This window comes from Lonchura striata, chromosome 10 (genome assembly GCF_046129695.1).
Source record: "Lonchura striata isolate bLonStr1 chromosome 10, bLonStr1.mat, whole genome shotgun sequence".
NCBI classification, from domain to species: Eukaryota; Metazoa; Chordata; class Aves; order Passeriformes; family Estrildidae; genus Lonchura; species Lonchura striata.
This window is the reverse complement of record NC_134612.1, coordinates 15,748,382-15,771,529: the sequence shown is the minus strand read 5'-3', so window position 1 is coordinate 15,771,529 and position 23,148 is coordinate 15,748,382. Positions and strand designations below refer to the sequence as shown.

Genomic DNA, 23,148 nt, shown 5'->3' with positions numbered 1-23,148 from the left:
TCTGTGACATCTGACAAGCCCTAATCTCTTACTGTTCCACCCTGAAAACCAGGAACAAAGCAGCAGCTCTGAAATCTCAGCTTGAGGAAAAAGAAAAATCAGAAATAAGGGGAAATTCTGTGTGGTTTCACTGAGTGAAACTAACTGCAGTAATTTATTGCACCTAGTCCCTTAAGTACAGTGGTTTAGAGACCTATTTTTGTACATTAGCATGCACTGTGGGATAAAATGAAAGCTATTTTCCATAGTAAAATCTTAACTGATTTGTATGCATAATTTTGTTGTTGTTGTTGTTGTTGTTGTTGTTGTTTTTTAATAAAGCTTTTCTCACAGATTATCCTCTGCTATGCTTCAATAGCAGGCCTGAAATAAAAATAACTTGCCAGGACTTGGGGGTGTCATGCACTCCATCTCTAAAAGGCTTATTAAAAACTACAAGGAAGATTTATGGGTTTGCTTTTCTTTGAAGCAGTGTATTACCAACATTACCAGTAAGCGGGGAATTACCTCTGCTTCTGTTTCCGTGCTTTACTTGGATATTTCTCTAAACTAATTCTCCCATTTAATCCTAGGCTTACGAAATTATTTTCATAAAGTGAAAATCATGGAATGAAGTATTTTTTTTTTTTTACAGGCAGTGTTTTGCTTAAAAACAAACAAACAAAAAAAACTCAAACAAAAAAAAAGGCGGGGGAGAGAATAATTCTACTTTGAAAATCTGATAATATAACCCAATGGTGACTTGGAAACTCAGAGAATAGGGCACTGAAGAAAAAGCATAGTTGTGAGCTTTGTGATTATTAAGCCATCACACAATTACTTCTGAAGCCCACTACAAAATCTGGGCGCTTACAGTTTTAGCACTATGTGCTATCCAGGTAAATCTTATGTCCTCTCTTGTCTGGTTCAGCTACCAGAGAAAGGCTTGTCTGCTCTGTAATTTGTTATTCCTGACTAGAGCGCATTTATAGATACTTCTGCATGCACTGCTGAATGCAAATGTGAAGAGAAGCTCATTTCAAGATGGGTATCTACTCCTAATTATATTTTTAAATCTTCATAATGGGAATGGTCAAATACAGGAATCACAAAACAACCCAGATATGTTGTGGTCTCTCCTTCTTGACTGGGCAAGGGCCAGACCAACCTATTATAATCCTGGAGTTACTTATACTTTAAGCAGGGTGTGAACCAGGTAACTTTCAGAGCTTCCTTCTACTTTTGATAATTCTGCAATTTGTATGCATTTCCATTAGCCTTCCCAACTAGGGAACCTTGACTGATATAATTCCAGATGAATCAAGACATTGCCGTAATTTTACTCATACAATTACACACATGGGCATACTATCCTGAAATAAGGATAGACTATTCTGATACTATTGATCTGGTTTGTAAACTGTTGTATTCAATTTTGTTATGTACAACAAAAGAAAGAAGGAATATTGTGTGTGGTAGATATACCTGCTCTCAATGAGGCATTTCTGCAGGTGTCTCATAAAGAGTTGTCCAGCTCTGCATTTTAAAGCATGTAGAATTTGCTTACTTCCATAGAAGCTTCTAGATTGCTGAGATCATATATGATTTTGTTGTAAGGACAATTTATTTTATCTTCCTGAATCATGTTAATAGCTACTTATGTCTTTGTTATTATCATAGTGATGCTTTTAAATAAATAGGTATGTAATAAATCACTGACTTGATTGCCATGGCTTTGGCATCCTTGAATTCCCATAACTATTTGTTTCCTTGGTTTGATGTTCATTTCCCAGTTCACGTCCTCCATTCAGGCTTTCTTTCAGCAGTGAGATCTATTTTGCCGACGCCTTCTATCTACTAATGCTGAAAAAACATATCTAGTGGCTTTTCTCTTGGGTCCATATCCACTGCTGTAGACACTCTTTCTCCACAGAACATTTAAAAGTTGAAAGATAATTTCTTAATCTAGATTTTAAAAGTAATTTATATGCATGTGTTCTTTTTGATAATTAACAATTCAATTTACAGGATCATGGTAGTTGATATTCTTCATCATTTATCTATATGTCTTTGATATTAAGATTCAATGGCAAACAGATGCTTAGAAGAAATGTGTAAAATTTGAATTTTGACCAGCAGAACACAAATTGAAACATTTTCTCTTGATCAAAATACAGTTACATTATCTCAAATGTCACACTTGAAGTGGACTCAATATGTTAGGAAATGCTATCCAACTGTCTTTGGTTTCTGAAAATAGAAATCACAGTCATTCACTTAAAAAAAAAAATCATTTTCTGAGGTCAACTATATGTCCTAAACTTTGTTCACACAGGTTTTTATGTGTATATGAGTCTGCAAACACACCCAGGTGTCACCTGGAGTACTAAATGCCTTGCTGATAAGGAACCTGTGTACCTCAAGAGACACAAGCTTTGTTTTCCTGCATAGCTCAAAACTCAAGTACTCTAGTGTAAATACACTCCAAAGCAAACAACAGAACCACTCTGCTCTGAACCTATTAATGACACAAGTGAGTTCCATTTCAGTTTTGTTCATTTCAAATGTTCATTTCATTTCAAGTGCAGAACAAAGTACAAGTCGCAATGCATTCCACAACCTTCATACTTTGCTAGGGTCCAGAGTGGATTTGATTTATGATCTGTGGACGGACTGTGCAACAGGTTAACTTTCCTTTTTCTCTGATTGTAGAAGTGGAAGGAGCTGCTGGATTTAAACTTTTCTTAGCTGAACTCAGTCACCTCTCAGTGTGTTTTTCTGTAGAGTGGACAGGGATCTGTGGTCTAGGTAATGGAGAGTACTGCATAACTCCAGTAGTCATAGGAAGTATAGGATTTAGATAAGAAAAGGCCATATGAATAGATTTTGATAAGTTTCTTAATGTTTAAGTAAATTATAATTTTACATCTCTAAATATTTACATAAAATCAAAATTGTATTAGACTTTTTTTTGTGAAGCAACTGTAGTAACAAGTTATAATAGCTTAATTGCACAAACTATTTTCTATTCAGAGGGCAGTCTTACAGAAGGGGCTGTAAGAAGTAACCATACCTCAGGACTGTAACTTGAGAGGCAGCAGATTTATCCAGAAGACAGGGGATGGGAGAAGTCACCCTTTGTGAAATGACAAAAAAGAGTTAAGAGGCTTGCAGGATTAGTCAGTTCATGAGGAGCTGGGTTGGAAGGCAAAGGTCCCAATTCATCTGGGCTCTGTAGCAAAAATAATCGAATAGACACAGAGAGCTGTTTAGAATTATGTTCAAGTAAGTGAAAGCTTGCTGAAGCCAGAGTGCTGATGGCAGGAGAGACAATGCTCCTTCATCAGCACCAAAGGAGTCTGCAGTGGTGAGCTGAAAATCCAGACCTCAGCATTCATTAAGCCAAGGCTGAGATTGCTGATTTTAGACACAGCTGCTGCTGTAATACACCTTATATTTAAAGAATAAGCCAGGAGCCCCATTTGTTTAGATCACAATGAACTATGACCAGCACCACCAGCTTTAAAAGTAGAATACTGGAAATGAAAGTGCAATAGTGGAATCAGACCTCCATCTCTGTAGGTAACTTGGATTTACAAACCCATGGACAGAAATAAAGAGAAACACTCTGCCTCTGAAAGAAAGTGTTATTAGGGTATGGTCCCTGCTTACCACAGGTTTGTTGTGCACTGTAGATGCAATAATAAATGTAAAATGTATAAAGGTGCAGACATAAAATTACTGAACTTCAGTGAACCAGAGACAGTTGCTTAGATTATCATTGAACCAAAAAATCCCCAATCCTATATAAAGAAGGTAGTTAAAGAGATAAATATCATCTATTTCCTCCTGCCAGAGATCTACTCCCAAAACACACATTCAAAGTTGTCTTTTATATCTTACCTATTATTAAGAGACAGAATAGGAAAATTTCTGGGCTTTTATGAACTGATTTAGTAATCTTATGATTGTAAGTGTAGCCCCCCCAAAATTCAGAAGAGTTTTACCTATTACAGTCTTTCCTTTCTTCAAATATCCACTGGAATACCAGCAAATCCTCTTTTTTGTATTAATTGGGAGGAATTTTATGGTCTTTACCTCAGTATGCTAGAAATAAAATATATTGTATTTCTAAAATATAAATTATATATATTTATAAAATATAAAATACAAATAATATATGTATATATAAATAAATGTAAAATATATAATATATAAAACCCAATAAATAAATATCAATATAAAATAATTAAATATAAATTATAAATAATATCTATGCATTTCAGCTGAAAGATAAGGAAGGCCATACCAGTTACACGTTTAATTATACATTATCCATATAGTACACATTTGTAAGCACTGAATAAACTCATGAATGTTACCTTGAAAATGCATTTATTTTAGATCACAGTATTAGAACAAAATTCTCTCAGGAATTTTGGCCCTAGGCAATTGACTACAGAAAATACTGGCCAAAAAGCTGCTATCTTTTTATTTCAATTATCTCTGCATTGTTCAAACCAAAAAAAAGACAATGAAATTTGAATCTGGCACCTGTATTCTAGTAAGAATGGTACATTTCATTTCCAAAATTATTATATATTTCAGACTAGGAAAGAGATAGCTTGAATTTCAAACCAAAGTTTCAGTTTGGAGAGCCAGTAGTTAAAAAAAACCTCCGTTTGTGCTCAACAGAACGCAAACACTTTACTCATCAAGCAAACATTCAGTTATAACATTTTCTGTGACCTATCAGCCTATCACCATATATTACTCAACAGTACAAAAGCGATATTAATTACACTCCTGTATAATATGAATTTATCTGTTTATAGCTTTATGGGTGCTGATTGCTTGATTTATAACTTCTTGGTGAATGTTTCTCAGAGCAGTATCTTGAGTGTAGCTCAAACAGGAGGAGAGAGATCTCTGAAGGAATGGGACTTCTATCAGTGCCTTCCACCCACAACGTCAGGAAAGGCAGAATGGAGCCATAGGTCAGTGAGAATTCCAGAAACAGTGACAGAGGTAATACAGGCTCCAAGAACTGGCTCAGTCATTTTGAGGACAGGGAAGAAATTATTAGCTGAACAGAAACAACAGAAGGATCCTTTTACTTACACAAATTGTATCAATTAAACTGAAATTGATGCAAAAAAACCCAGTGCAGTTAAATCTGCGCAAAGCCCAATGAGATACAATTACACTGTCTGAAAACCAGATAAAGATCTTTAGTTTCTATGTGTAAATTTACAGAACTTAATGTATTTTAAATTAAGGGAATCTGCACAGAATTCTGCTATTTGAGAGCAGCCATTTCATTAATTAATTTAAATTTTTTCTAGATATAGGCTCAGACAGAATAAGCCTTGAGATAGACATGCTTCAAATGCATCCCAACAAGACAATAGCATTTCATATCAGGCAGTCACCTCTCTGCTTTGTGCTGGGTAGCAGTGTAAGCAGCTTCCTGTAGGGTCACTGTGAGGCTCAACTGGCCTCAAAGTGATGCCTTAGGAGAAAGAGGTTTTCCATAATTTTCCCCATTCTTTAAGCTTTTCAAGCTGCCTATCTTTCAACTGATTACAACACCTCAGACTGAGCATTAGGTATTCAGTGAATTGCAATTGCTATTCATCAGAGAACTCTTGCATTCAGGAAAGTGGGAGGAACCAGATTTAGGTACTTGAGGACAATTACATCTATTGGAGTAACTGTGCAGCAAAATCTGCTCTAGACAGCACTCACTAGAATGGTTGAACTGCTGAGTTTGCTTCTTTTATTATTTGATTTATCCTGCTTGGGCTTTTTTGGGGGGTGTTTTGGGCTTTTTTTATTTGGTTGTTTGGGGTTTTGTTGTTGTTGTTTTCTTCACTGCACTGTCCCCTGCGTGCATATCAAGCTGTTTCTGTCTCTTGGGAAGCATAAATTCATCCTGCAAAAATTAAGAGAGTGTCTTGAAGAGACCCTTTCTGACCACCAGCCAGAAATAAAGTTGTATGCAGTATTATCTGTCATTTTGAGGGTGTTGCATGTCACACCGATCATCGACAAGCCCTATTATTGGCATCTTCTGCTGCAGATTTAATGTGGGAAATGTATGAATATAAATATATAAATAGTCCCTATGATCAGCCCCAGTGTGCCTTGTCAACAGGCAGCAGGTGAGGTATTTAATACTGTCTGCAGATGGAGTGAAATCTGCTCTCAGAATGAAACACAGTAGCACAGAGCACTAACAAGCCAGTCACAGGCAGTACCAACCAGGTGTGCATCACTCGTACCCTGAATTTAAGGCAGAAGTAAAACAAACTATTGGTGAGATTGCCTGCAAATGCCCTTAGAAAGAATTTTGGCTTCCCTGTATTAGCAATTAAGAACAGATGTTGCTTTTCTTCCTCAGGCAGTCCAGCCCAGTATTTTTATACAAAGGGCAGTGTCTACCAGGCACTTTTCAGAGATACAAAGCATGCAATTAGAGGAGAGAAATAGTGGGCTTGCAAAGTGATCAGTTTGACTCTCAGGAATATGGGATACTGTCACATCCCACTGGAATAAAATGACAAGTAATTTCCTTGTCATCCTTTCCATATGGAGAAGAGGTTATTAATATTTGTCCCTCACTGAAAAGCCTTAATCCATACTTCATTTCACCTTTCACAGAGTACCTGAGATGGCAGTATGTTGAAGTTATAGAAAAGTCACATAGCAAGGCTGAGAGGATGTTCATGGTGCTGCAGGGCCTCACACTTGCTGTGGGTAAGGAGAGGTCAAAGAATGTATGAATGAATGGATGGTTTTATCAGAGGGCTGCTTTCTTTCCAAGACAGACTCACATTTTGTCAGAATTATACAGAGAAGCACCAGATTCAGAGCAAACCCCTTGTCTGCAGAAGGAAAGCATGTGAGTACATGGAGGGCCCCCTGCTTAAAAATAAGGGATAATTTTCTAGGCTTCCATGAAGTCTCTGTTAGTTGCTGCCAGTCCAGAAAAAGCAGGGGGATCATTCCCACTGACACTTGGACCTTTACCGTTCTGTTCTTTTGCAGCATTTCTTGCACTGGGGTCTGCAACAAATAGCTCAAAGGCAGAGAAATTCCTACTCCACTTGGGTTTTGTGAGTGATGAGAGTCAAAGGAGTATCATAAAGTGTACAGTGCTTCCTTGCACTGCCAGGAAAGCTCACACCATGGCTCTTTTTTTTTTTTTAATCTAAAAGGAGGATGTTTTATCAAAAAAGAGGATTAAGCAAGACCAATATGGTATCAGTAATATTTCAGCAAGTTCCTGAATTATGCCCATGACAACTTGACTGTTGTGAGTAAATTGAAATGTTATCTGTTCTGCTGACTGCTAGTTTCAGAAAGAGAGAAAATTCAGTCAGAGTGAGAAATCTCACATAGATTAGCAGTAAAAGCTGGGCAGGAGTTTTAAAATGGAAAAAGTTGTCTTGCTATCTAGGTCAGAAAAAAAATCCCTTTAAATTTCCAGATTTAATTAATATAAAAGAGCAGCAAGAAAAAATTCCAAAATCACATCAGTTTATCTAGCAAACAGCAAAGGGTGTCAAAGAAAGTGACACAGAGAATGAGTCTTCAGTTCATAGGTGCTTTTCACAAGGCAGACAGCCCAGGGAACACGCTACGTGGTTGGACAGATTTTTATAATCGCCTCCACCCTCTTGTCAATATATTCACATGATTCACCATAGGTCATCCCATTTTTCTCCTAGCTCAGTACAGCTGGTGGATTACTATGAAAACTGAACTACACAGAAGATTTAACTTTGTCTTCTAGCATGGGAACCCCCTGGCACTTAAAATACATTTTAATTTTACTCTGTATTTCAGTGCTGAATACCACAGGGTAAGTAGCACAATACTGAATGTAGCTTAATTCAGGAAGATCAGCTGTTAATGATTAATATCTTTTCTTCACTTTTAAAATGTGGAATGTTTCTTCTCTTTTTAAATTATGAATATACAATTGAACCTTGTCATTTTTAAAAAGAAATCATATTAATTTGTGGTTACCTAATTCTGCTCTGGCTTCTGCCTGAGAGAGAAACCTTTAACACCTGGATTTCTAATGGAACATCTGAAAAGAAGAGATCTGGACAAATAGCCACAATACTTACAAAACTCTCTTGACTCTGAATACACCTACAGTAACCTTTGCTTTAGGATTTTCCTGATGTGTAACAGTTTTAAGACAGCACTGAATAGAGACTGAGTGGCTTCCCTTTCATGGCTTTCCCTTTCTCATGGAAGAAGAAGTCCAAGAAGAACAATGAAGAAAACTTTCTTACTTTGTCTGTCTTTACATATTCTTTTTCCTCCTTAGCCTAAGATCAATATCTGTTTTCCAGTTGTTTGCTGCATTTCATTGCATCATTTCACAACAAATTAATTATGATATTTGCTCCTAATCTCCCTAATTTTCTGAATGTCATTGCTTGGATTTTGAGCAGTGCAGACATTCCTTGTGCTGCATTCACTTAAGGACAGATTCTCTATACTGTGTCAAGTACAATAAGGATAATTAAGGAGGGAGCACCACAGAGTTTGGAACAGAACCCTGCCTCAAAAAATTGGGGATCATCCCTTCCCTACGCAAAACACCCAAAGAGCAGAGCCATTTATGTTCTGATCTGCGGTGGGATTTTGGTCTTGCATCAACTCATCTCTGCAAGACTTCGTAGCACACAAGGACTGTACATTGGTAACTGCTTTTGTTTTGCAGCATTTTCAGGGCAGATTAGAAGAACTGCATGAAATAAAACCTTTGTGTCATGAGAGATTTGCAGGGGCTAAAGGAAATATGTAGCCTTTCAGCAAGTAACCAAGTTACACAGAGCACTGGCTTACTGGCATTGACATGCTTTTCTTAGCAACAGTGGGGACAATAATGCCATGAACAAGTTTCTAGAAAGTCTTTGCTATTATCCTGGTGCTGTCCAAGCTGAGATATATCCATGCACCCCCCTGCAGCTCTCTGTGCCCAGGAGAACTCTCTTCATCTTAGTTCAGTGGGATACAGAGCAAAGGATCCTTTTTACCTTTGACTCATTCTCAGAGCTTTGCCATGAACAAGTAACAAGTAACTTCCAATATGGGAAGAGAAATTCAGACATGGGTGAAACACTGGGTCTATTCAGTTATTCAGTGAAATGCTCAGAGGTGTAAGTTGAGGCCCCAATATTCTTACTTAAACAGTTTTTGAGTCACCAATTCCACAGGAGCTTCACTCCGTTTTTTTCTTGACAGGATCAAGCAAAGACCAAGAGGTGGCTTGAGGATATGGGATCCTGAAACAGGTAACTGCATGGCATTGGTGCTGATAAGCATCCAAGGTACACTTTGGACATGCTGGCTCCTCTTCCTCATTTTTATGTACTGTATTTCAGCTTACCTCACCAGATGTGATTTTAACAATAACTCAAGGCCATTCTGTGACTGGACTCAGCCGTGCAATGTCAACCAGGGAATGTGGATACGAACCAAGCATGACACTCCAACTGAAGGAACAGGTCCTGAGGGAGACTATCCTGATGGAAGTAAGTGCTCATTTGTGGCCTTGTTGATTCTCCTTTTCTGAAGACAGCTTGACTACCTTTATTCTTCTTTTCTTGAAAGAGAAGAGATTCATGAAGCCCTTAGAAATGTGTCTTGTTCCTTTCATACTGACACCTGTCTTCGACTTTTCATCAGATCAGACAGGAATTTATTAAACTGACTTGCACATCATAGATTGGATATCTTTATCAGTGCACAGAAGTAAAGGAAAGCAAATTGTATCACGCTTAAGGCCTCACGGAGAATATAGTAACATGGAACAGATAATTTTTCAAGAGAGGGCTTCTCGGCAAATTCCACTGATACCAGTTTATGGCAACAAATGTAATAATTACTGCACTGGCACAGGATAAAGTTCCCACCAGCTAGTTACAAAATCAAGTCTGAAATTGAAGAATATTTTTCAAAACCTTATCCTCTGATATCTGTGATTTAAAAACTGGAGTCTAACATGGTCACAGTATCAAAAAAATACTCCACAATTCCGTCTCTGTGTGTTTGAACCGCTATCCTTGCCCCAGCAGATCCATTTAGAGAGATCAGTCTGCAGTCATACAGCTTTCTGTAATTACCCCAAGACTGAAAGGTCAGCTACTGTCAGAGTCAGTAAGCAGATTAGAACAGTATTAGTTGGGATTGTTGCTAAATAATTTTCTGCAATTTTCTATTTTGATAACAATTAAAATTGCCTGTTGGAAGAAAAAATGAAGCCTTTTTAATTTGTATTAACATAAATAATAATGTTTTGCTTTTTGAATTGACATAGACCATATCACTTTAAATGTGATTTAGATTTTCTTGCCAACTTAAATCTATGACTGAATGTTAGATGCATTGTGTGAAGCCATACTTTACCAGACAGAAATGGTCATTAATTTATTCTTGATTCTTTTCCATAGTCAAATTGGAGAGACTAGAATTTAGCTGCACTGGGGAAAGGTAACTTTGATCTTAGCCCATGTGAAGCAAAAGATTTCAGCCCTCATAAAGCAAGATCTGATTTCATATTGAACCAATCAGACTAGAGTATTTCAAATCCTAAAGAAACACTTCAAGTTCCTGAATTTTGAAAAATTTCCTTCCTTTTCACAATGTCAAATTTAAATATTTTGAAGGAAATATCAGCATTGCTTTCTATTTCTTCTATTTAGAGACAAACCAAAATGCTGATAGTTTAGAATTTTCCTTGTGGCAAGGATTTACTCATCTCAAGACCAAAATATTTATTAAAAAAATGTATCCCACAAAAGAACATGTGTAGAAGATTGCCTTATTTTCCTTTGGGGAAAGTAGAAACTGAATACAGATCAGCGTAGCAGTGTCTGGAAGTGCTGTCTCTTGAAAGAGTCCCACATCTTTAACTGTGATCCCAGAATAACTGTTCTTGTGAGATGAAATATATTTGCTTTGCTCTCAGGCTCACACTCTACTTTGTATAACTGCACGAGTTAACCATTGCAATGTGAAGTCCAAACACCCTTTGCTTTGCTTTTTTACACTGATAATGATGACTTAATTTCTTCCAGATTTGGAAAAAATTAAGAAGATTTGGATTGTACTTCAGTTTTAAATCATACCTAATAAGTTATCAGAAGCTTAACTATATTTTCATTTTTGTTTCACTCTGAAGAAGGTTATTTCATCTACCAAGAAGCGAGTAACCTGATCCCCTTCGACACTAACAGGCTGGAGAGCCCAGATACTGTTGTTTCTGGAAAAATATGCATAGACTTCTGGTACTACATGTTTGGATCAGAAGAGATGAATGAGCTGAGAGTGATTGTCCAAGATGGCACAGGGGAGTCTGTGGTGTGGCATCGGAAGGGAAACCAGAGTTCCTTGTGGAAATATGGTGCCATCACTCACAGTTTTCCAACACAGAGGAAGATAAAGGTAATAGATTTGCAAAATATATTTCTTTGTACAGTGTCAGCATTTGTTCTCACCTTGCAGGCTGCAAAATATTGTGCACGTAAGCTAGAAAATATAACCAAGATTTGCTTAGATTATATTTTGTAAATAGAATGGCCTCATGATTTCTGTCAACCAGAAATAAGAGGTTTCTTCTGTAAGAGAAGAAACCACCAGTCTCCTAGTTTCACCAGTGCTGTTAATTACGGGGTAAAATTCAGTTTACTTTTCTCTCTTTTTCCTTCCTTCCTCCTTAATTTTATCATGAAGTGAAGGACTTTAGATATCGTAATTAAATTAAGGTTTGTCTGCTGTGAATTTCAAGGTTTGAACTTTGGGATGCCACCTGTGTTGGACTCCTCTGTAGAATCCAGACCACTAATTCTCATTAATAATTTATAAGTCGGTGAAATAGAGGACAAGGTTTCTTGCAGTCCTCACCTTATTACAGGGTATATATTCCTTTAGCTGTTGTAACCTCATTTTGCTGGTTGCAATTTTTAGCAAAAAAAGCAGACAGGTTAGTTTGGAAACATGCTAAGAGAAATGATTTTGTGTTTGCCAAAATGTCTCTGATGCAGAGATCACTTTGTGTCCTGCCTAGGTAATTTTTGAGGCTGTCCGAGGACTGACAGAGTATGGGGATACAGCACTGGACAATGTGAGAGTAAGGGATGGACCCTGTGGTAAGTCTGTGTTTGCATCCAAGTCTGTGCTATTTCCTCCTCTCTGTTTAGAGCTGAACAAAAATTTCCATTACTCTACTCCATATACAATATAGCAACCCCTCAGAACTTCAAAACACAAAAGAGAAATGGCAAAAACTTTACAGCTCACTTCATTTCAATGTTATGTGCTTTGCTGTAATTTCTTCCTAAATCTTCCCTCATCACCACCAACATTAAAGACAAGCTATCCTTTTCTCTGCAAATGTGACCTTTTTCACCAGGTCCAGCAAAATTTACCTTCACTTCTAAGGCTGAAGTGCATCTCTAAACCTAGACAAGGCTTTGCACATTGATCTTGGCTCCCAGATTAAATGGTCTAATTGGCATTTTATAGCAAATATCAGTTCATGCAAGCTCATTAAATACACAGTACAACCATATGTCACAAAAAGAAATAACAACGAGTCAATAACACTGAGTGGCACTACCAGCTTTGACTATGAATCAGCAGTTTGAGCTAGATCTCTGACCCTGTAACAGATCAGCCAAGACTAGTACAAGCTGTGCATGGCTAGGATCCATTTTTACTGACAAGCATGAAATACCTACAGAATGTGAATTGACCAAGAAATTTGCTGAAAAACTTACAGAAAGTTTCATTAGGTCTCAATAGGTGTTGTTCTCTGTGAAATACTACTAAGGTAATGACCTAACGTGTTTCAAATTTACAATACCTGTGACAAAGATTTCCTTTCAGGTCCACATTCTCTGATCATATGATTTTATTTAAAATTCCATGAAAAATACTTGGGGCCTTTTTTGTTTGAGGGCTAGGGAGAGCCAGTTCTTCATTTTCCCAGTTGTATTAGCACGTAATTCAGCCACTGGATGGTGCACAAAGGTACAAGAACTTCTCTGTTCATCTCACTCGTACACGTGCCAGCACTCGCTGACAGTAGGTCCTTCATGTGTCTTAGTACACACCAGAGGGAGTCACACACCCAATTGTAATTACACTTCCAGCTCCCGAGAGGAATCCGAGATCAGTTACTGTGATCTAACAATCAGATAAGCTTTCCTAAGAGCTAAAGCCACCCCCAACCCCCCACACATCCCCAATTTTAAACACAGGCCATTCTGTTTGCTCCACTGGAGAAATTCTAACTTCATGCTGGTGAGGTGTAAGTGAAAATTCCTGCATGATGGTGTGTAAACAGTGTTCACCCTGTAATGTCAAACTCATTGTATTGCTTTCTCTTTTCCACTAACAGAGGCTGTCCCTACACCTGTACCACCAACACCTACACCAACAGAACCTACACCACTTCCAGTGACAGGTAATTTTAGCCAATCACGTATACTTCTGAATTAGTTGTAGGACACTTAGATTTTTTACTAGCAGTACTGCTTCTTTGCTTTAGTTAATTAATGGTTGCTTTATGCCATACAAATCAGCCTTTTCTGTTTCAGTTATTCCAGGTGTAATCTACAAAATGAGGGTGATTGTGCAATGGGAGGATACAAGAAGATGGGCTTTTGGGATGGGTCTGTATGTTAATGACAGCATATTCCTTTTTCCTGTCTCCAGAAGCTATTTGCAGTATACATGGGGATCCCCACTACAACACCTTTGACAAGCAGCGTCATGACTTCATGGGCACCTGCACCTACACCCTCTCCAAGCTGTGTGAGAGCAACAGCTCCCTGCCCTACTTCAATGTGGAAGCAGCCAACGAGCACAGGGGAGGCAACACCCGTGTGTCCTATGTCCAGTACGTGGATATTGATGTCTATGGCTACAGGATCAACCTTGGTCAAAAAAGAGCTGTTAAGGTAAGGTTGGAGCCCAGTCTATCCTTCATAACCCATAGCATGAATGAAGATGTTGTACAGTGACTACAAATTTCCAGCATCTATACAATAATTTTTAGAGGGCAGTCATATATTTAGGAGCAGGAGTACTGTGGAATTCCTAAACTTGGGAATTTCAAAACTGAAAGCATAGGCTAGAATTCTGTGCTGTGTTGTTGAAAGGTGAGCTAAGAGCTGGCAATCCAGGTGGGGTTGGTGGGCTAGACTACCTTTCTAACCTGCCTCCCCCCATGCTCAAGTTTGTCATGTAACAGGGAGCAAAGAGGCTCTGAATTACCTAAATTCATGCTGGTAGTCATTTCCCAGTCCTGTGTGGTAGTTTATAATGCTGAACACTTCTCCCTGATTTCTACTTATTCCACTTCACTATTAACTTGACTTAACATCTGGCTTTTGCCATAAAGCAGGGTCAGGTGGCAGTCCTAGAGTGACAATCTCATGACTTTCCTTACACCAATTGTACACTTGGCCTGCTATTGCATCCTAGGACTTCTTTCTGGATCCTTTCCATAAAGGGCCAAGATAGTAGAAACGGTTGAGCCAAATCCCCTGCATATCAGCAGGTCACAATGCTTCATGATTACTCTGATAAGAAAATACAACAGAGGTTTAAAGGAAGCAAAGGATTAAATGTACACTGAAACCTTTCCCATGTGACCTTAGAGACATAGAGAAGTTATATGTCCTCATTTATCCAACAGCCTCTCTCTTTACCTTATCCCTCTATTTACTGGTTTTATTATAAAAAAGAATAGGTCTGTAGGCAGTTGCTGCAGACAGATCACACTTAGTCTTGGACTTTTGCCAGCTATATCTGGCTCACCAAGACCACACTAGTAAATTATGTTGTAGCCATGCTGTTATGCCCTCAAGCCTTAGATTATGCTGCCATATACACACATGTATCAGCACAGGGTGAGATCTTACTGCTCACTGTGTCAGTATAGGGATCTAAGAGGGTCATCATTAAAAATGGTCAAGTGCTTACAATACTTGCCCTCCTCTGTGCCTGCAGGTCAATGGAGTCAGCCAGGTGGTCCCTGTCACTTTGGACCCAGGTGTCAGTATTTCCCTCAGTGGGCAGTATGTTGTGGTTACTACTGACTTCGGGCTGCAAGTCAAGTTTGATGGAAACCACAGAGCAGAAATCACTCTTCCCAGCACCTATATGTCTAAAGTCTGTGGAATATGTGGAAATTATAACGGGCAAAAAGCAGATGACTTTCTCAACCCAGATGGAGAGATGGAAGCAAACTCAACCAGCCTTGGCAACAGCTGGCAGGTTTACAACGACTCCAGGTAGGACTCCTGCCAGGATATCAGGTCTTACCTGTTGGCTATGCAATGACCAGTGTTTTAAGCAACTCTTCTTTGGAGACCAAAAATGTCTCACATGTGGGATAAAATCTGTCCTTGTCAGTGTTCTTACTTTATGCATCTGGGTAAGGCTTCACAGAAAATTTGACTGTGCTTAAAAAGAGAAAATTTCTAAGACTCTTAGAACTGTTTAGGCTGGAAAAGACCTATAATGTCATTGAGTCCAAAGGCTACCCAGCACTGCTGTATCCATCAAAAAACCATGTCCCCAGATGCCACACTTAGGCATCTTCTCAGTTCCTCCTGGGATGGTGACTTCACCATTTCCCTGGGCAGCCTGTTCCAATGCTCAACAACCCTTTTGGAGAAGAAATTTTTCCTAATACTGAATCTAAACCTCCCCTGGTGCAGCTTGAGGCCACTTCCTCTCACCCTGTCACCTGGAAAAGAGATTGTCCCCCATTTCACTATAACCTCCTTTCAGGGAGCTGCAGAGTGATGAGGTGTCCCCTGAGTCTTTCCTCTCCCAAGGCCTAACAACCTCAATTTCCTCAGCCACTCCTCATAAAACTCGTGCTCCAAACCCTTCACCAGCTCCACTGCCCTTCTCTGGATACAGCCCAGCACCTCAAGGTCTTTCTGTTAGTGAGAGGCCCAGAAAGGATTGCAGGAATCAAGGTGTGGCCTCAACAGTGCCAAGGACAGGGGAGTGATCCCTCCTTCTTCCCCATTCAAATCTTACTCCACATATGGTTTGTGCCCAAAGAGATTCCAGCTGGGGTGGGGAGCAGAGGAGTGTTTTTCTTCCCTCACATCATGATGATTCCTCAGGAAAAGCTCAGGCTTTTGCTGGGCTCAGGCAGCCATGTAGCCTCACCATGAGGAAGGTCTTTGTCCCTATTGTTCAGGGCTGTATCCTGCCAGGTGCTGGGCACTGCTCACACAGCACGAATATCTTCACATCACGTACCCCTAGAGGGACCCCTGGGCCTGAGTTTTAGGGTTACTTACACCCTAAAAAACCTTATGAGGTTTTCAGGAATAGCAGCCAATTAAATAAGAAAAATGTCTATTTTGTAATGTCTCCATAAATGGTCTCTTCAGGGACCCTGATGCAACCCAGGGCACAAAGCTGCAAACAAACAACAGTCCCATAAAATAGACACTGCCTTTCTTGTTTGCTTTGCCTTGCTGATAGGAGAGAAAGGCCATGGGGCTTTTTTTGTCCCCTGGTGCTGTTTAACCAGACACAAAGAGTATGTTAAATACAAGCACAGGCCAGACAGGGAGAATGATCTGTGAGTTTTAGCATTGACTTGGCTAAATTCCTTTTGTAGATTTAAATGTACATTTTAGTATTTGAATAAAACTGAAGATGCCCACTAAGATTTCAATTATTATTTTAGTATATGAATGCTAATACTTGAAGACATTGTTTCAACTCTTCTGAGATACTTGACTTGTTATTAATTATTTCACAGTATTTTATTTAATGACAGTAGGATTTGAACTTTGAATGCTTTCACTTTCTAATTCCCCTTCCATGTAAACAGCCTGATTTACCAGAAAGCAAAAAATAAATACCTGGGTTTCATCCAGGCCTCAGGATGATAATTTTTAAGAATGAGGTTGAGATCCTATTAAAATCTGAATTCCTATCCTAAGAGGGATTGGAAATACATCATGTTTAGTCTGGGAAGAGACTGGTAGTTTTGGCAGATGTGATTTCAAAAGCATCTCAGGTGCTAGTGAATCCAAAGTTGATCCATTAATTTTTCCACATCTTTTTACTTTTTTTTTCTTCATTAGGTGCTCACCAGATGATGGCCATACTCCAAACTGCACTGATGGTGAAAAACACATGATCCAAAGCAATGCATACTGTGGTCTGATCACAGATCCAAGTGGTCCATTCCAGAACTGCCATGCAGTGGTCGATCCACGGAGCTATTTTGAAGATTGCCAGTATGATCTCTGTGAACTTCACTTGAGCAATGCAGCCCTCTGTGAAAACCTGCAGGCTTATGCAGATGTGTGCCAAACTGCCGGAGTCCAGCTGGCACCATGGAGAAATGCAACCTTTTGCCGTATGTACCAAAGATTATTCAAGAAATTACCACTTGCAAGGAGGGTTTAATGAGGATTTCCTGATGACATAGCCTTACAACCCTCTTTTGAATTCATGTAACACTGAGAATCTTGAGTGATCAGGCTAAAGATTTCAAGGTTATATGTAGTTTGATTCCTTTGGGAAGATACTAGTGAAAATAGTTCAGTCACTTTGAATGAAAGGAAAAATTCCATCTAATCCATCTTAAAATTGAATTGGAGACCTTTCCTTTGAATTCCTCTCTGCAAAGAGAGCAAGATGAAGGAGGAATTCTTCTGACTATCTGAGCAGGAGATCTGGGATAAAGGGAGGACAGTGTTGTAAACACGGTCAGTGGCACAGACTCCTATATGTATAAGAGAATAGGGAGTGCTGACCATTCTTCCCAATTGGATGTGGAGGAAATCATCGCATGTCCTGTACAGGCATAGTCATTCATGGTTTCAGATAGGAGAGAAGCCAACACTGTCAGGCAGCCTGGAATTAAAGGCTAGGACTGAAGTCAAATGTCTGTGAAATGTATATTTTAACAATGCTACTGAATGCGGAGAACACAGGGAGAGTAGGGAAGAGATGGAAGAGACAGAAACACACAGAGGTACAAGACAAAATGTGTCAAGTATTGAAGTAATAGATAGATGTCTGTGCTAGGGAGTAAATAGGAATAATGATTTTTCTTCTTTGAGTATTGGCAAAGAGTAAATAAAGAACATTTCTCAAGCATTCAGGTATATATTATTGGAAATAAAATCCATATTCTTTTTAGCACAGAATTTAAATAGAAATTTAATGTTTGAAATGCCTGAACAGATCTGTTCCCACTAGAAACAATAAAAGGCACGAGAAATAGTAATTCAGTGACCCATGTGCCTTCTCCACTGAAGGAGATGGGGAGACTAAAAAGCTTGTCTGAAAATATTGGAATTACTGAAACCTAATTTATTTTCTGACTTTTGTTTCTCATTTAACTTCAATCTGCATCTGACACATTTTCTAGGCTGGGGACATTACTGAGGCTTTCTCTCTTAGAGGTTCCTAGAGGTTATAGGGTTTCTAAGCAGGAGTGAGCTGTCTCTGCATCTGCTGAAAAACCTCACAGGATCCCTCCTCCTTGCCTTGTGCCTATTTCCTTCAATGAACCTGTATATATTTTTGTCCTCTGCCAACCTCACCAACTTATTTCCTGTAGAGCATCTGGGTCAAATTAAGTGGGAGGATGGGCAGAGAAATGTACAGGGTCATTGTATTATTTCTGTCTCCTTAGAAAAGTAGGCTAGAGTGAGAAAATATGCCATTAAAAATTTTCCTATATCACATAAACATCTGGAAGCTGAAAGAAGATTGCTGAGGAAGTTCCGGTTCTCAGATCTTCTTATTAGTATATGACAGTATTTAAACCATCTAATTGCAAAGGGTAGTGATATGTCATGCATATAAGAAAATATAAAAATAGAACACAGTGTGTCTACATCCTGATTATCTATCAAACATTAAAGACCTCAGGAAAGAGAGAAAATAAGGATTAAGACATTAAAACATGTCTGGAATTACATATCAGAACTACAGACTAAATATAGCATGTCTAGTACAAATACCTAACATGACATTGATATCCTCTGTCCAATGCAAGAATTCAAGAAATCATCCTCGTGTCCTAGGAAATTCTTTCCCTGAGTGAAAGTTTAGACAGACAAACCTCAAAATAAATTCAAGAGCAGTAAGAAAACAAAGGCATGCATGAAATGCTGCTAAATCCAAGATGTTCACAATCATTTCAAAAGAAACCAGAATATGACATTAAACAAACCGCAATACTTGAGTAATTTAAAAATATTAATATATATCTGTATCTTTTCTTACACAGCACTGGCCTGTGCAGCCAACAGCCACTATGAGCCCTGTGCTGCAGCCTGCCCTGCCACCTGTGTTGACCCAAAAGCTCCCTACAACTGCAGCCTGCCGTGCGTGGAGGGCTGCGTGTGCGACAGCGGGTTCCTGCTCTACCATGACCGCTGCGTGCCCAGCCAGCAGTGCGGCTGCTGGCACAACGGGCAGCACTACCCCGTGGGCTCAGAGTTCTGGACAGACGACACCTGCTCCTCCAAGTGCACGTGTCCCGCACGGGGAAGCCAAGTGCAGTGCTTCAATGCCTCCTGCCCTGCGGGCCAGTACTGCGGGGTGCAGAACGGGAAACCCGTGTGCCTTGAACACTCCTACGGCATCTGCCACGTGCACGGGGACCCCCACTACAAAACCTTTGACAAGGTGACGCACAACTTCATGGGCAACTGCACCTACACCCTGGCCAAAGTGTGCTCCAACACCACCTCCCTGCCCTACTTCAACGTGGAGGCCAAGAACGAGCACCGTGGCAACACCCGAGTGTCCTATGTGCGCGAAGTGGTGGTTGAGGCGTATGGAGAGCGCGTTGTCATCCTCAAGCAGCAGAAGAGCCACGTGCTGGTAGGCAGTGGGGCTGGCTCAAGTGGGGTGAGGCTGCAAGGCAGGGCTGCCTGCTGCTGGCAGGGCCTGTCGTGTTAAAAGTTCCAGGATGGGTCGGTTCCCCTGAAGGCAGCAGGTGGCTTTTTTTCCCTTTTGGGAGGGGCTGGAGGAGGAAGAGTCAAATGGGGAACATGAGCCATGATGAACCCAGTGCAGAACCCAGCACACAGCTCTGCGAGCCCCAGAGCTGTTGGGGTGTGAAGACACAACCCAGGCAGCTGTTTGCCGTGCTCGGGCTGGCAGCTGCTTTCCCTGGGCAGGAGCAGCCAGGGAGGCTGGGGCAGGCCCAGGGCCCACGGCGGTGTGTGTGCCGTAGGTGAACAACGTGCGCCAGACATTGCCGGTGAGCGCAGCAGGAGGGGCCATCACGGTGAGCAAGAGTGGTCGCTACATCGTCCTGGAGACAGACTTCAGCCTCACAGTGTCCTACGACGCTGACCACTCGGTGGAGGTGAAGGTGCCCACCACCTACTTCAACCTGACCTGTGGCATGTGTGGCAACTTCAACAACCGCAGAGACGACGAATACATGATGCCCAATGGGCAGCAAGCCGCAGACTCCAATGCGCTGGGGGAGAGCTGGCAGGTCCCAGACAGTGACCCCTCCTGCGGTGTCCCCGGCCCCTCCCCACCCTGCAGTGCAGAAGAGGAGAAGCTCTACCGCTCCGACCAGTTCTGTGGCATCCTGACCACCAGGCCGAGCTCTTTTGAGAGCTGCCACGGCGTGATCAACCCCCAGGACTACTTTGACACCTGCTTGTATGACCTGTGTGCCCTGAATGGTGGCCAGGAGTTCCTGTGTGCTGCTCTGGAGGCCTATGCTGACGCGTGCCAGGCAGCGGGTGTGACTCTTCTTCCCTGGAGGAATGCTACCTTCTGCCGTGAGTACCTGCCTTGGCATTGCCAGAAGGGGAAACGGGCCACACCCTGTGCTCTGAACCTCTGGCCAAAGTGTGTCTTAGGTCTTTCCCTTCCCACAAGGCTGTCCATGGCTGGAGTCTTGCTGGTCCTAATTTTCCCCTTCCCATTGCAGCCCTGCAGTGTCCTCCCAACAGCTACTATGACCCCTGTATGACCGGCTGTCCTGCAACCTGTGTTGACCAACAAGCCCCACAGAACTGCTCCAAGCCTTGTGTGGAGGGCTGTGCATGTAACTCTGGCTTCCTCCTGAGTGGAGACACCTGTGTGCCTGAGGCCAACTGCGGCTGCCTCTTTGAGGGCAACTACTATACTGTGAGTGAAAACCCCGCCCTGGTTTGCAGACCCCTGCCAGCCCACTCCTCTGCCTGTCCTTTCCTGCCTCATACACTGAGGTTTGCTGTTCCCCTGCCTGCAGGAAGGCGAATCCTCCGTGAATGAGGACTGCACTCGCCAGTGCCGGTGTGAAGCCAAAGGCCAGATGGTTTGCTCTGCCTTGTCCTGCGGCGAGGACGAGGTCTGCAAGATCCAGGATGGCCAGAGGGGCTGTTACCCAGCCAGCACTGCCGTCTGCCACATCTACGGTGACCCACATTACAGCACCTTTGATGGGAAGCTCCACCACTTCCAGGGCTCCTGCAACTACACTGTGGTGACAGGCTGTGACAACTCCTCCCTCGGGTTCAGTGTCACCACCCGCAACAAACATCGTGGCAGCCAGAGCTGGACAGCTCTGGACTCTGTGGCACTGTCCCTCGAAGGCCTCCACATTGCGCTGCGCAAGCACAAGGCAGTCTATGTAAGCCTCTCATTTTTGTACCTGGGAACAACAGACACACCTGACACTCTTAAAATACCCCTCTGTGCCCCGGGAGAGCTTGCTATTCCCTGAGCCTGCTGCATGCCCAGAGAACAGCATGGCAGAGCTCTGAGTGGGGCCATATATGGCTGCTCATGCAGACACGGATTCTTGGTTACTTTCCTGAGCTTTCAGTGTGCCATTGGTATAGTTGCTGCTGCCCTCGTTGGCCCGGGCAAGGTTTTCATGCCAGCAGTGCTTCTGGCTCACAGGCACTACCCCAGTGAGCAGCAGTGACCTCTCAGTGGAGGGCACCTCTTAGTGCTTCTGTCTCCCTCTGTTCCCCTTCTCCAGATCAACGGTGCCCTGGTCTCCCTGCCTGCTTCTCCTGCCCCCGGAGTGACCATTTCCCTGAGCGGCTCCTACGTGCAGGTTTCCACCAAGCTGGGCCTGCAGCTGCAGTTCAATGGGGACCATGAGCTCCTAGTGAAGGTGTCTGAGAAATACAAGGGCAAACTCTGTGGGCTCTGTGGGACCTACACTGGGAGCCAGCAGGATGACTTCATGCGACCCGATGGGGTGGTTGTACCCGACTTCAACGACTTTGGAAGCAGCTGGATGGTGCCGGATGATGAGTGGCCGTGAGTCCCTGTTCCACAGTGCACATGAAGGACAGAAGGGAGTGTTGGAGAGGAGAACTATGCAGGACATCAGGAGGGAGGGCTGGTGATGGCAGGCATGGAGCAAGGGAGGAAAGGCAGGTTCCTGGCCCCTGGGAGAGCAGGCTGAGTTTGGGCAGGATGCTTTTCCTAAGCTGCTTGGATTGCAACTGCATCAGTCGGTTGTTTCTGCCCACCTGAAACCAGGCAGGGCAATGGTGCCTGTGGGCCATGTGTTGCACCCTTTCAAGTGACAGGCATGGTGCCTGTCTTAGTGAGGGATCTGGACTGCAGAAGCTGAGATTCTGTCTGGGGAGGAGGTCAGGAAATGCAGTGGCTGCTCTCAGCAGGCTGCAGGGAACTCAGGGCTGTTTGTCTGCTTTGTAGGTGTGACCCAGCCATCAGCCCACCTGCATCCTGCTCCCCTGCTGAAGAGGAGGCAGCTAACCAGCAGTGTTCAATCCTCACAAACCTCAGTGGTCCCTTCCAGCCATGCCATGCAGTTCTGCCACCCAAGACATACTTTGAGAGCTGTGTCTATGACCAGTGTGCCACGGGTGGCAGCACGGAGCAGCTCTGCAATGACCTGGGGGCCTATGCTACAGCCTGTGCTGAGGCAGGCGTTGCTCTGGGAGACTGGAGTGCTGGCACTGTCTGTGGTAAGCCTTCTATTAACCACCTTTGATTTCCTTGAATCTCAGAGACAAGGAATGGGGCAGTTCTGGGGGCAGTACACGGGGCAGAGATTTCCCCATTTATCACGTAACTAGCCACTCTGGGAGACCAGCCCTTTCATATAGACACTCTTCCTTCACTTCATTTGCAATTGTGTGGAGA

General features: G+C 41.9%; 1 protein-coding gene across 1 annotated transcript in view; it reads left to right on the top strand.

Moving 5' to 3' along the window:
- Positions 1-9,452: 9,452 nt before the first annotated feature.
- FCGBP (Fc gamma binding protein) overlaps positions 9,453-23,148 on the top strand; it is a 45,957-nt gene continuing 32,261 nt past the window's right edge. The window contains 13 exon segments of the mRNA XM_077785787.1: positions 9,453-9,536; positions 10,862-10,918; positions 11,971-11,986; positions 13,723-13,967; positions 15,022-15,305; positions 16,571-16,621; positions 17,133-17,410; positions 19,298-19,896; positions 20,252-20,816; positions 20,969-21,168; positions 21,272-21,652; positions 22,007-22,293; positions 22,699-22,970. Of these exon segments, the coding sequence (XP_077641913.1) occupies positions 9,453-9,536; positions 10,862-10,918; positions 11,971-11,986; positions 13,723-13,967; positions 15,022-15,305; positions 16,571-16,621; positions 17,133-17,410; positions 19,298-19,896; positions 20,252-20,816; positions 20,969-21,168; positions 21,272-21,652; positions 22,007-22,293; positions 22,699-22,970 (3,319 nt within the window).